The sequence below is a fragment of the Papaver somniferum genome, chromosome 2 (genome assembly GCF_003573695.1).
Source record: "Papaver somniferum cultivar HN1 chromosome 2, ASM357369v1, whole genome shotgun sequence".
Taxonomy (NCBI): domain Eukaryota; kingdom Viridiplantae; phylum Streptophyta; class Magnoliopsida; order Ranunculales; family Papaveraceae; genus Papaver; species Papaver somniferum.
This window is the reverse complement of record NC_039359.1, coordinates 106,237,597-106,250,503: the sequence shown is the minus strand read 5'-3', so window position 1 is coordinate 106,250,503 and position 12,907 is coordinate 106,237,597. Positions and strand designations below refer to the sequence as shown.

Genomic DNA, 12,907 nt, shown 5'->3' with positions numbered 1-12,907 from the left:
GAAAAAAAGATCCACGCGCCGGCAACAATGTTAAACTCGTCGATAGCCCGTGGCCATTTGCAAAATGGGGCGTAGACATCGTCGGGCCTTTCATCGAAGGATCAGGGAAGAGACGATTTTTGATAGTAGCCACGGACTACTTCAGTAAATGGGTGGAGGCTAAGGCCTTGGCCAGGATCAGAGACGCGGATGTGTTCACTTTCATATTCCAGAACATCATTTGCAGATTTGGTATACCTGCTGAAATTGTATCTGATAACGGCAAGCAATTACAGGGAAAAAATATAGACATGCTCTTCGACACTTTCAAAATAAGAAAGAACAAGTCCACCCCCATATACCCTCAAAGCAACGGACAAGCGGAAGCTACCAACAAGACCCTCGCCCTTATACTCAAAAAACAATTAGACGAGCATAAGGGAAGATGGTGCGAACAACTGCACAATGTCTTATGGGCATACAGGACAACACGAAGATCCGCTACCGGGGAATCCCCGTTTCTTCTAACTTATGGAGCTGAAGCAGTCATACCTACGGAAATCCTCATGCCAACCACGAAGACCGAAGCTTGGGAGAAAAACCTCACAACAGATATGATGTTAGAAAGGTTGGACGACTTGGAAGGAAGAAGGGAAGTAGCATTGCAAAAGATGGAAAATTATCAACGAAGACTAGCAAGGGAGTACAACAAAAAGGTAAAGCTACGGAATTTTGTAGAGGGACAGTATGTGTTGAGAACAATCCCACGGTATCAGCAAGAAAAGAAATGGGGAAAGTTAGCACCTACATGGGGAGGACCTTTTATGATCCACGACATTGCGGGTAACGGTTCCTACTACCTTCGTAATCTAAAAGGCGAGGTCCTCCGGCATCCTTGGAATGCTAAATGGCTCAAACCATACTTCCCATAGAAGCAACGCAGATTTGAATCTGCTTGGAGTGTACCAGAAGAAGGGAGCCTGACCGCTCCACATGTTTCTATCTCTGGAAGAGGAATTGCAGACCTCAACTTATCAATCAAACAAGCTTTCAAATTATCAAGTCAGTGGAATCTACCTACAATATTGGGGAAAGTAGTTAATCTACAATCTCTCAGGGCTCCCCCATCAGTGTCCATAAGTGTAGGACCAGGGGGAAGGCACCCAGCAGAAAGAGATACCCAACCAATCTTAAGGCAACGGGTCGACGGAATGGGTGCGTAAATATTTTAATCCCATATCCTAGAACGTTGCCCCGGCCCCCACCGTCTGGGAATCCTCTGGCCCAGGATTCGCCAGCGGGGGTGACAGGTCTCAAGACGATCACGAAGGTACCTTCCTTCAGTATCGCACTCAAAACACTTAAAAACTTTTGTTTTGTTTTTTCACAAATACTTAAAATAAAAACAAAACAACATTGTAGGTATATCAAGAAGAGGATTCATTTCATAAAGGGTGATTACAAGAAGTGAAAGGCCAAAGTCAAGGATACACAATCAAAAAATATTCCTTTTACAGGATCATCAGCAAAAAATATCCTTGTTACATGATTACAAAAAGTATAATGATGCCGCGGATCCTACAAACGCTGCGATCTCTACCTAAGTGGCGGCCCCATCGGCAGGATTATTCCGAAGACTTGATGGGACGCTCCCACCAGAAGAGGGGCCCGAGGAGCTGGGCAAGGCAGAAGGAACGGGACGACGAGGATAGTTCTTCACGAGACCATGTTCATTCCTTAGGCCAAGTTCTATCCTCTCCAGCATCTTGTTCGTCTCCTCAGCCAATTGACAACGAGCCTTGTGTTTAATAATGTTGTCCGCTGTTGGGCTTGGGATAATAACGAAGATAGCCGATTCACTTCTCTAGAAGCAGCACCAACGGCCTCCTCGCGGGTTGCTGCTAAATTCTTGAAGTGATTGGTCTGTTCTTCCTGCTGCGCTAAGGAAGATTGAGCCTTTTCAAGTTTTTCATTTGTGACGCGAAGGCGTCCCTCGAGCTCTGAAAAAGACAACACCACGGAGTTAGCGTAGAAAAAAAACAAGGTCACACTCGATGAAATGGGATTATACCTTCGACACAAGCGAAGCCTCTTCATACTCATTAACAACCGCATCTCGCGCTTCATCAAGATGATCATATTCCGCGGATAATTTCTTATAGTCTAGTTGAAGGTTGGTGAGAGTAAATTGACAGGCATCTAATTCTACCTGCTTCATCGAGTCCATATGACGAAGGTGGTCGACCTCTTTATTTATCTCTGAGACCCCTTTGCTGAGTCTGTACATGCACACTTCAAGATTCCTCTCAGACTCAGCATGACGAGCTACGTCGGCACGAGACGCGGAAAGAGCATTGCTGAGAGCGTAGACTTCAGCACGAGCATCATCTCTTTCTCTGGCAAGACAGAGCATATTATCCTGGACCCCTGAAAGAGGAATGGATCGAGCCGTCTGTAATTCTTCTTCCAGCAGCTGAATCCTAGATTCCAACAAGGAAGTACGCTCACGGGCTTCCCGCAGATTATCACGGTCCACAGCAGTGTGCCATTAAATAAAGCACGATCATGGTTGTACAGATTTTGCATGTCGACCATCTGAACATGCCGCGCGCCATACCTCAGCCCGAGCATCCCATTTCTTAGCTTCACTCTTAATTTTCAACCAAATCTCTAATACGAGATTTTTGCCGAGCTCTTTCGTTTCGAAGCCATATCAGCTCGGGGACGCCACCCACTGGAGATAGGGTGGGGAGACTCAGACAGAACAACTAAGAGATAAAAGAATGACGACATACGGCGAGGGAAAAGAACCAAACCTGTGAAAGTGGAAACTTGGCTACGAGTTTGCTCTAACTCAGCGCGCACTGCAACAAGTTCTGAACGAAGATCAGCCTCTGCTTCACCCAGCTTTTCTTTCTCCTTAAGGCTTTTCTTCAGCTCTTCTATTTCCACCTCAGCCGCAGATAATTCCTTTTCTCGGTGACGAAGCTTAGCCTCGAGCTTCAGAGATTTCGCTTTGAAGAACTGATACAGCACGTGGTTACAATGCTCGCTCCTCATCATCTACACATCAAGATGAAAAACATTATTTCACCGAAGCGTCTGATCGTCACGTAGAAGTATGTACGAAAATTTACCTCCAGCACACGCTGCTGCGGAAAGCCATATTGATACCCGTCGGCGATGGCCATCATATCGGCAACGGAAGTAGGAGGCTCCGGCACGAGGGTAGCTTCGGGAACAGTCAACCTTTTTCCCCAGGCTTCAGACACCTGCGCCTTAGAAGACATCTCCATCATGCGACGGGTATACGCGGTTGATTCCTTTTCCCCAGCAGCAACAACAGGAGCGGGATGAGAGACAAACAGAAGATTCTTTTCCTTAAACCAATCCATGATGGCGTCCTCACCCTCAGACGTCGGCGACTGGGGAAGACTATCGGGGCGCATCAACGACAGATTTTCCTTTCTCTGACGACCCCCTCAGCACGAATGTTGGCATGCTCCTCCGCGCCTACATGCACAGCAGGCTCCTCCGCACCAACATCTTCTACAGTAGCATCCCCATTACCATCACCACCAAGAACATCCCAATCATCATTGGGGGAAAGTAAAGAGAAGTCCTCGGGAAAATCGAGGGCTTCGTCAAAGAACTCCCCCGTGGAATACATCCGATCAAAAGAAAATTCTTGAGAAGTGGGAAGGGTATCCGCGACATCACCAGCAGGGACGGAAACATCCCCGATGACAACGTCATCAGCCACCACGCTTTGTTCCTTCCTTCATCACCAGCGTACCAGCGAAGACCCTTCTTCGACATTGATAGGGGGGTACCAGTACGTTCCTCCCCATCTGTAATCTCGTCCTCAGCAAACTCTTCGTTCACTGGACTAGTAACTTCTTCTTGGGCTCAACCTCGCCCATCACCGTAGTAGAAGACTGCTTCGGCCTAATCTTTTTCTTCTTCAATACCTGAAACCAACACCACAAAAAGAATTATTTTTCCCGTCTGATGGAAGTTCTAAAAAGAAGCGCAGCTAGAATCTGCGTACCTGAGCAGCTGAGATATTCTTCGGTGGGAGTATAGCACCGGAACCATCCTCCTCGTCTCCCTCTACGACGTCCAGGGCATAAGGAAAATTCATGCCCGCAAAGTTCAGACGCCAGGGGCAGAAATCTCCATAGCGAACAGGAGGAGATTCGCGCGGCTTACTATTCTCGGTAGGCCGCCAACCGCGGGGACCAGGAATCCAACCGTAAGCCCACGGACCAACTATCTCGATAACGGTGGCGTGCCACTCGTAGTCATGATCGCGCTTGATCCTCTCTCGCGCGGGGAAGAGTTTCCGACGACTGGACGCCTCCGTGCCAGGAACATACTTCAGCTTGGCATCGCTGACCTCATTTAACAGACGAATCTCGCCTCGAGGAGCAGGGAGATTCCGAAGGATGACACTCCACGGCTTGCGATTCCTACTATTGACATAATCACCGAAGGAGTTATTGAAATTCTCAGGAGTATACCATTCCTTCTCCATGGGATTGGGGACGTAACAAGTCATCGACGTTTCCCCCTTACTCCGCAGATAGCATTCCTTCAGGGCGCGGAGATAATTCCCCGATAGTTGGGATACGGAACGGCTGTGAGTATTGGTGGAAGAACCCTCACGACTAGCGAGCACGTCGTAGTAGAAGGAATCACCTGATTTGTACAACGGCAGCATGAGACCAGCTTCGAATGCCCCAACCGTCGTTAACAAATGAAATTCATCGAACTCATACTTGGAGATAAGCTCATACGTAATATCATCCTCAGGGGCATAGAAACGAACCCCGAAGGCTTGAAGCTCATGCTTTTCCTTGAATATTTCAAGATCGATATGCTTGAAGGTTACTTTTTTCCTGCTAACAGAGACACTGCGTATCAAGGGAGCAGCCTCATCCTCCTCGGCGGGGCCGGATGAACTAACGAACGCTTCCGAAGCTTTTCTCTTCACGGGGGGATTCTTTGAAGATTCAACCCTAGGAGCTACACCCTTCGTATTCTTCCCTTTAAAAGTTGGAGAAGACCGTAGATGATGCTCGGGCACTAACGAACGTAGAGGAGGAATGTCAAAAGCAACAACGCGGGGCGGAGCCTGCGTACTCCTAGTATCATCACGAGGACGAGCCACTGAGCGATCAAAGACTCTTCGAGAACCAGACGGAATTATCGGAGGAATCTCTTCCCTAGAGGACGAGGCTTTCGCTCCAGAAGAAACTCGACTCCGACGAACATCATCTTGAGACTCTCGACGCGGAGGAGATCTCGATAACCCAGAATCAGGAGTCTGATAAGTAGGCCGCGGACGGTCAGACATGGCTGCGGAAAGAATAAAATCAAGAACAAGTTACACACAATCAAAAAACATTACCAAAAATCAAAAAACACATCCATAGCAATACAACCACGATAACGTAGCAACCCTAAAATTAGTATACATGCTCAAAATTTCACCCTCGAAGTAATGACTTCCTTAATTTAAGATGAAGAACAGGGGAAAACTAGTATGCAAGCATCAGAAGAAGTTCTTCATCACAAACAAAGAACAACAGTAGCAGAGAATTCACAAATCAACACAGCATAAAACGGTGGAAATAAAGAAAAGAAAAACTTACCGGCAAAAACAGCAGTAGAAGAAACAAACAGGAGAAGCGGGCGTGATTAATGCTAAGGTGGAGAGAATTTAAGGTCACAGGTTCAATGAAGACTGACAGAGAATTTAAGGTCACAGGTTCAATGAAGACAGACAGAAAATTTAAAGGCTGAAAAAAGAATGAAAACTGAGAGAGTGTTTAGGAAGAATGAAATTAAATTTTCTTTCTATCCTTAAAATACCCGAAAGAAAGAGAAGGAAATTAAGGGAGGAATGGGAAACGTGCCCGTTACATAAGCAGTTAATGCACGAATAAAAGACGTGCCCAAGTATCTAGGAGAAGTTATTAGGAGTGAGAAGAATATGCGACGATAGTTTTTCTTCAAGGCACCCATTAGTCATTCAAGCCCGAAGAAAAGGGGCGAATTGTGTACACATATATCTCACTATCAGACACGTGTATATAAAAAGGTACGTGGAAAGCATGCAAGCCAAAACATCAAAACATGATGCGTCACGAAACACCAAATAAACCCCGAGGAGTTACTTTATCTCATCCCCAAAAGAGGAGCTAAGATCAACGGTGGAGAGAAAGTTAGCTGACACGGACTGACAGGGGCAGAAGACACTTGTCTGACACGAGCAGACCCCTCAACTACCCACATTAAACACTCTGAGCAGTGTACGTGTCGACCAACCTGTGGAACAAGCGAGGATGCCTCTGCGGGATCAAGGGGCAAACGCAGACCTCCGCGTGATGGACGCAAGGACACAAGAAGATAAGGTTCCAACGGTCTTCAGAGATGGGTCCCACGTTCTAACCTTATAAATACCCAATCTCCACCAAGAGGAAGGGGGATCGAAAATATCAGGAAGGGAAGGAGAGAGAGAGAGAGAAATAGTAAGGGTAAGTTAATCCCTTAGAGGAAAGAAACATGTAAACCCCAAAAGTCATTCAACTATTCGTGTAACCGTGAAGAACATAGTAAAACAACAAACCCCGTGGATGTAGGCCTTAGTGCTGAACCACGTAAACCTTGGTCTTATTTACATTTCAACACTTTACATTCATTTAGCTCCGTGCATGTTTACTTATATGTTTTGTTTTCCTTAATACTTATATCTCATGCATAAACGCCACGCATGGAGTTGTTGGATGAGGCCATGATAAACCCGAAGGTTTTGAGCCAATGAATCAACACCAGGGTACCATCATCATAATCTCTTTAGAAGATAATGATTGATTGTGAGCGTTCGGACACCCTCGTGGTTTGTGTGCTCACAGACCCCAAGTTACTTTCTAAGTTTTCCTCCAACCCGGCTAAGCACCATACAAGAAGAAACAACTCCATCAGGATAGAGAGGTATAGTTTAGCGGTCGGCAGAGTTGTCATTTAGCTCCAACACCGCCCAAAATCTCATGAACAAGATTCCCCTTGCCCGGGTAACACATTCATATAATTCCATGAATCCATGCCCATGTTTGATAATAAGTCCAAATAAATCTACATAATACAAAACATACAACTGCTTTTGGTCTTGGATATTGGGACGTGGTGTAAATTAACAGATAACAAAACCCATTTACTATTACCATCTGAAATTGGCACTTTCGGTTGCAAAATTGGCCGAAATTTGATGTTTCAGACTCAGTTAATTGGATGACCTCATTCGCACCATATTTTTGACTGAAATTTCTGAGATGATAAAACCTTTAATGAAATAAATGCCAATCAGTTACAATTTGGTGCGTAAATACGGCACTGGTTATTCTTAGTTGATAAATACATTTCAGCTACCTCAGATCTTCAACAGGACTCCAACAACAATTGCAATTATCAAAATAAAAAGTACCAATTTGAAAGTTAATACCAAACTGTTAGCACCAAATGATTCAAATTTCAAATGCTTCAAAACAAAATAAAAAATCAAATGATTCAATTTCAAACCTCAAATTCCCTTATGTAATGATGAATATCAAACATATTTTTTATTTATTATTATTATTATTATCTGTATATACAATTAGTTATTAATAATTGTAACATCATATATATATCTTCTTCCCTGAAGACACAGAACAGAATACATTAATTCATGTTCTTCTTAAGGATCTGAACCAGGCTTCGCCATTGCCAGATTTTTTTAAAACCTAAAGTTATACTTTAAACAAACAGAAGAAAATTCAAAGATCTTTTGAAAAAATTAACAGAGACCATGACATCTCCAATCAACCCTAAACTCCCCACTAAAACTAAGTAATTGTTGTTGATTTGGTTTACGAAATGAGACGATATGACTACTGACCATAAAAGCAGTAACACGTTCAGAAACTCTAATATCTTCCATTCTTAATTCTTTTAATCTCTGGACATATTCAGGAACATGAACTAAATCCCAAACAACACCAACACCACCAGGTTTCAACACCCGTACAACTTCACTTAATCCTTTCATTCTTTCAGCAGCTGCTGCAGCAGTTTTATGCCCAAATTCTTTACCAACTGTATGTAAAAAAACAGCAGAAACAACAACATCAAAGTAATTGTCACCGAATGGTAAATGACGAGCATCGCCTTCTTTACACGTTACATATTCTTGAACACCTTCCATTCCTGCCGTTCTTAAAGTCGATACAGTAGTCTTCCGGCGATCAAGTCCGACTACTCTACCGGAACTTCCTTCTTTTTTCAATTGCTGAGCAACAGCATTAAGGAGAATTCCTCTACCACAACCAACATCAAGTGCAGTTTTGACTGTTGACCAATCATTGACTGCGTTGACTATTCTTTGAGCCATATCCCAGTGAAGAGATACAGATGAGTAGAAAATGTTACAGGCGGCGAACAGTAAACAGACCGCTAAGATTGCGGTAACTGAACCAGTAAATCCGGCGATGAATCGAGGAGCTCCGGAAGGAAGAGCAGGGAAGAATGAATCAAAGATTGAACAGATTGGATTGAAGTAGAGAAGAAAGAAAACAGAAAGAAATGAGAAGAAAAAAGCATGGATTAATAAGAACATTAGGGTTTGCCATTCATCCATTCCATAGATCGCGTAGATCTGTGTCCAATCTCTACCAGATTTCCCCATTTTTAATCAAAATTAACTAATCAGCAATTACAATTCCAATCCTCCAACTTCAAATCTGCAATTTTTTGGAAAATTGAAGATATAATCAGTGAAAATACTAGATCAAATAAGTAATTTCTCTAGATTTTGTACAAGTCAAGGAAACATATGATATAATCTATAAATAGTAGAAAAGCTTACCTTGATTGAGTTAAAAAATGTCAGATCCTTTATCAGTAACAGAGCATTTCAAAGTTGAGATCTCAAAGCAAAAGATCTTTGAATGACAGAACAGAGAAAAATTGTATTTGGTTTTGCTTTACTTGTTTCAGTACATATGAAGTTTGAGTCCTCAAATCTGGAAATGTCAGGCTTCACGCGCTTTTGTTCATCACTAAATGTTACTACTCACTTGCTGCTATTGGGTAGTATTAGAAACTGCCAATTGTTGCCATTAAAGTAATGGCAGAATAGGAGACAGAAAAAGAGAAATTCTCTCTGGTTTCTAGTTCTATACTACAGTAGTTACTGAAGACTCAGGACTCGAGATTTTCATATGATGAGTTTAATGAGAATGAGAAAGGGAATTGAAATTTTCTTCATTCTGTATTTATAAACGCTAGGCTGCTTTGGTAGAATCAAGTTCAGTGAATAGATTTTTAACTTTACTCACCTGATAACCTGTTTAACAGGTGACCAAGGTATTTATTTGAAAGCAACTACTGTTATGTAAATTGACTATGTGCCGAACTTATTGTTTGTTACACATTCCTTGCACCAGTGTATTTGTGTAGGAAAATGCTAAAGCTGGCACAAATTTTATGGTCTAAAGTTGGGACAATAACTTCAGACCTACGATCATTCTCTTCTCCACCCCATTATCCATCCCAATGCCAGAGTCTTTTCTTTTTCACCATTCAGATAGTGTCACATCTTGTTCTAAAATTGGACCAAACCCTGTTAACTCGGCTATAAGACGTCGGTTTGTATAACCTAAACTTGCAAGGATGCTAATAGCCAAGTTGGGGAGTGTACCAAGTACAAGGCAAAATCAGTTTGGTCGAATATGTCACGGCACGGGATTTAATTTATTTTCGGTGTTATCGAATGATTGTTTCTTATCGTATTTCGACATATGTCCTGTTAAATCTAACTCCAACGTCATTATATTGTGTCATTTTTTCCTAGTGTTGTTAGAATTTACTTTTTTTACATACATATAAAGCTAATAAATAGTGAAATTGTGGAATTTTACTTAAATATTTGTAAAATATGGAAACATCAAAATTGAACGACAACAACTTTTACATGATTGCGACCCCATACTATTCCAATACCTTTACAAAGTTCTTTGAAACTTTGGAATATAAGTTCTAAAAATTGTATACAGAGAGAAAAAGAATATAAGAGATGATGCACATGCTGGTGTTCATGTTCCCAAAATCCAACATGTCACGGTTCCATACACACTTTTTCAATTTTTCCTATGCGTAAAAAAATATAGGATTAACATCCAACTTACTTCAGAAATCAAATAGAATACATGTACGCACACCATTTTGTACATAACCTTGAAAGGAACATTAATGCTTGATGACTACAGGAGACCAAATTTAACCTATGTCTAACCAACTATTTAAGATAACCCATTCCATACCGAGAATGGTTGCCGATATCTGTATAAGTGGATTGTTGTTAGGAAAATCTTTCATCGAGATCAACATGCCAACGATCAAACGGAAAAAATTATTTACAAAAGCATGAGTTCTAATAATTCACCTGTATAATTTGAGAAAAATATCGGTTCCACGTTATATTAAAAAGACGTGAAATTTAATAGCTTATTTAAAAGAGTAGTTTGAAGTGAGACTGCTGCAACGACCAAATGCAAGAGAAAGTAATTTTTTAATATAAGATGGTAGTGTTGTTGGTGTTCCAAACTTTCTCCAGTTGCATATCTATATTCATTATGAGATAATGTTACCAACTAACTTTTATAAGGAAATATTGTGTCTAAGGAAATTCTTCATGACTATCGTACAGGCTTTCTAATTTGTTACAATATTAAAATAAATTACTCAACATAATTGATCTCAAATGACTAATTTATACGAAAGTGACACACTAACTCAACATGATCTTATCCCGATTGAATCATAGGCACTTGAGAATAAAAAAAGGGTAGGGAACTAAATACGATATTGGAAAGAGATGTAAGATTTAGTGTTAGTCTCATTAAATAACACGACACATGCCACCATCATTTTACCGTGAACTTAAATCATCAAGCAACTGATTACTGATTCTGTTCCCTGAAAAAATTGAATTTTTATTGAACCAACCGGCATTCGGCATGCACCAAAATCCCAATTCATAATCTATGTTGCTATTGGACACTACCAACATATTTTTCATAAAATATTTTCTAGCTTTTCCTTGTTCAGCGAATTCCCAACAAACTGATTTCACAGACCGATATCGGTATAATTATAAGGTAACACACTAATAACACAAACTCTGATTTTCAGTTATCCTGTAAAAACTGAAATATAAAGACTGTTGATAATTGATAATATCTTATTTCGAAGTACATGGATAAAGAGTTAAAAGATCCAAATGATATGAGAGAACTTACAATTTTACAACCTCCTTGTTCATGTCAACATATGTAGACTTTCTGTCAAAACATTCACATAATTGATAATTTACATTTGCTCCTACCTCTGTGGTGTCATACCGAAGCTGCTACACTTCCCCCATTCACTTCCCCCACTCCCTTCCCCCATTAGGTGTCATGGTTTTTAGCCCTTCATCCCTGGATTGAGATTAATAGGGGGTCTCATTATTATTGGATTTAACCGATAAATGCTTGATACAAAGGGGGGGAAAGAAGTGGGGGAAGGGAGCAGGGATGTATATCATTTTCGGTGTTATACAAAACTGAGCTTAAAACTTATTGAGAATTGTACGAACTGAACATATAGTAGGTCCCTCGGAAAAAATACCGAACTTTTATACTTTATCCGAGCTCAATTGATATTAAGGGTCTAAAAGTAGCTTGCAGTGAGACCAACAGTACAGACACGCGAATAAACCTTTCACCCGACCTTTTATATATCGGGAAAACGGATCTGACCTTGCGCAAACCCCCTAAATAACATGTTAATAATAACAATATCCTATATTATACTTCGTGAACATTGTTATAATGGACTCTAGGAGTGCTAAATTCATCTGGAATACGTAACGAAAAGATTTTTACCAAACCTCAATCTACGAATCAAATACTGGCATTTACCTCGACAGAGAAAACCAACCTGTGTCCCTTCTCCCTTGCTTTAAGTGGTATTTCATTTCCGAAAAAGTTTCGATGAACCAGCAAATTTAAAAAATTGATTGATAATACAGCTAAATGCAAAGGAAAGATTTTAAAATATTTTATAAACTAACTTAAAATTCAGAAATTAATTAGACTGCTAACAGATCTAACTCAAGTAAGAAAAGCACGAAAACCATCACATACACACGAGAACAACAAATACAATAAATGAAAAACAGCCAAAAAACTCCAACTTATCAATACAACAAAAATGGACCAAAGATTGTAAAACCAAGAGTGCCAAAGTAAACGAAGGACAACAAAGTAAGACTAATTTATAAATGTTTGAAACTTCATTTTTGTTAAATCAAATTAAGAAAACCAAAGAACCTAATCGACGAATAGATCTCCTCTATAATTATTCACATTACAATATAATACCTTAAAATAATTCGTGCAGTTGAATACATAAAATGTCTATTTTTTGGTATTTGGTTCATAGAATCAACTTCCATTTGCCCATATTCGAGGTCTACAGAAGGTGAAAAATTTTAGGTTAGCTAAAGCCGGTAAGATTGCTATAAACACAAAAAGAAGTACGATGAACTAAAAGCTAATTCAACTGGTAGTGCTCACGTATTAACACTTCAAGTGAGACTTGGAAATCATACCAAAAAGTAAATTTATAGGATTAAGAATAACATATAGAACTTGAAAAATAATCAACCTTTATAATTCTTGTGAAGAGGAAGTGGGATGCACAAAATCAAATTCAAACAGAACTTAATAATCTAAAATAAAATCAATTGGGGAAAAATAAAAATATTCACCATACAAATTTAAAAATGAAATTCTAATTCAAAGAGCAGAGAGAAATAAAAACATTAAGTTAAAAACGCTGC

At 40.5% G+C, this 12,907-nt stretch overlaps 1 protein-coding gene across 1 annotated transcript; it reads right to left on the bottom strand.

Moving 5' to 3' along the window:
* Window positions 1-7,569: 7,569 nt before the first annotated feature.
* On the bottom strand, window positions 7,570-9,308 carry LOC113348699 (uncharacterized protein HI_0095-like). The gene is made up of 2 exons (XM_026592541.1): window positions 8,888-9,308; window positions 7,570-8,762 (listed from the first exon to the last, which is right to left on the bottom strand). Exon 2 carries the CDS (start codon window positions 8,705-8,707, stop codon window positions 7,820-7,822), a length of 888 nt encoding a protein of 295 aa, XP_026448326.1. The 5' UTR covers window positions 8,708-8,762; window positions 8,888-9,308; the 3' UTR covers window positions 7,570-7,819.
* Window positions 9,309-12,907: the final 3,599 nt, after the last annotated feature.

Coding starts and splice junctions, on each gene's coding strand:
- LOC113348699 (XM_026592541.1), bottom strand. CDS start 8,707: ATGGGGAAATCTGGTAGAGATTGGACACAGATCTACGCGATCTATGGA.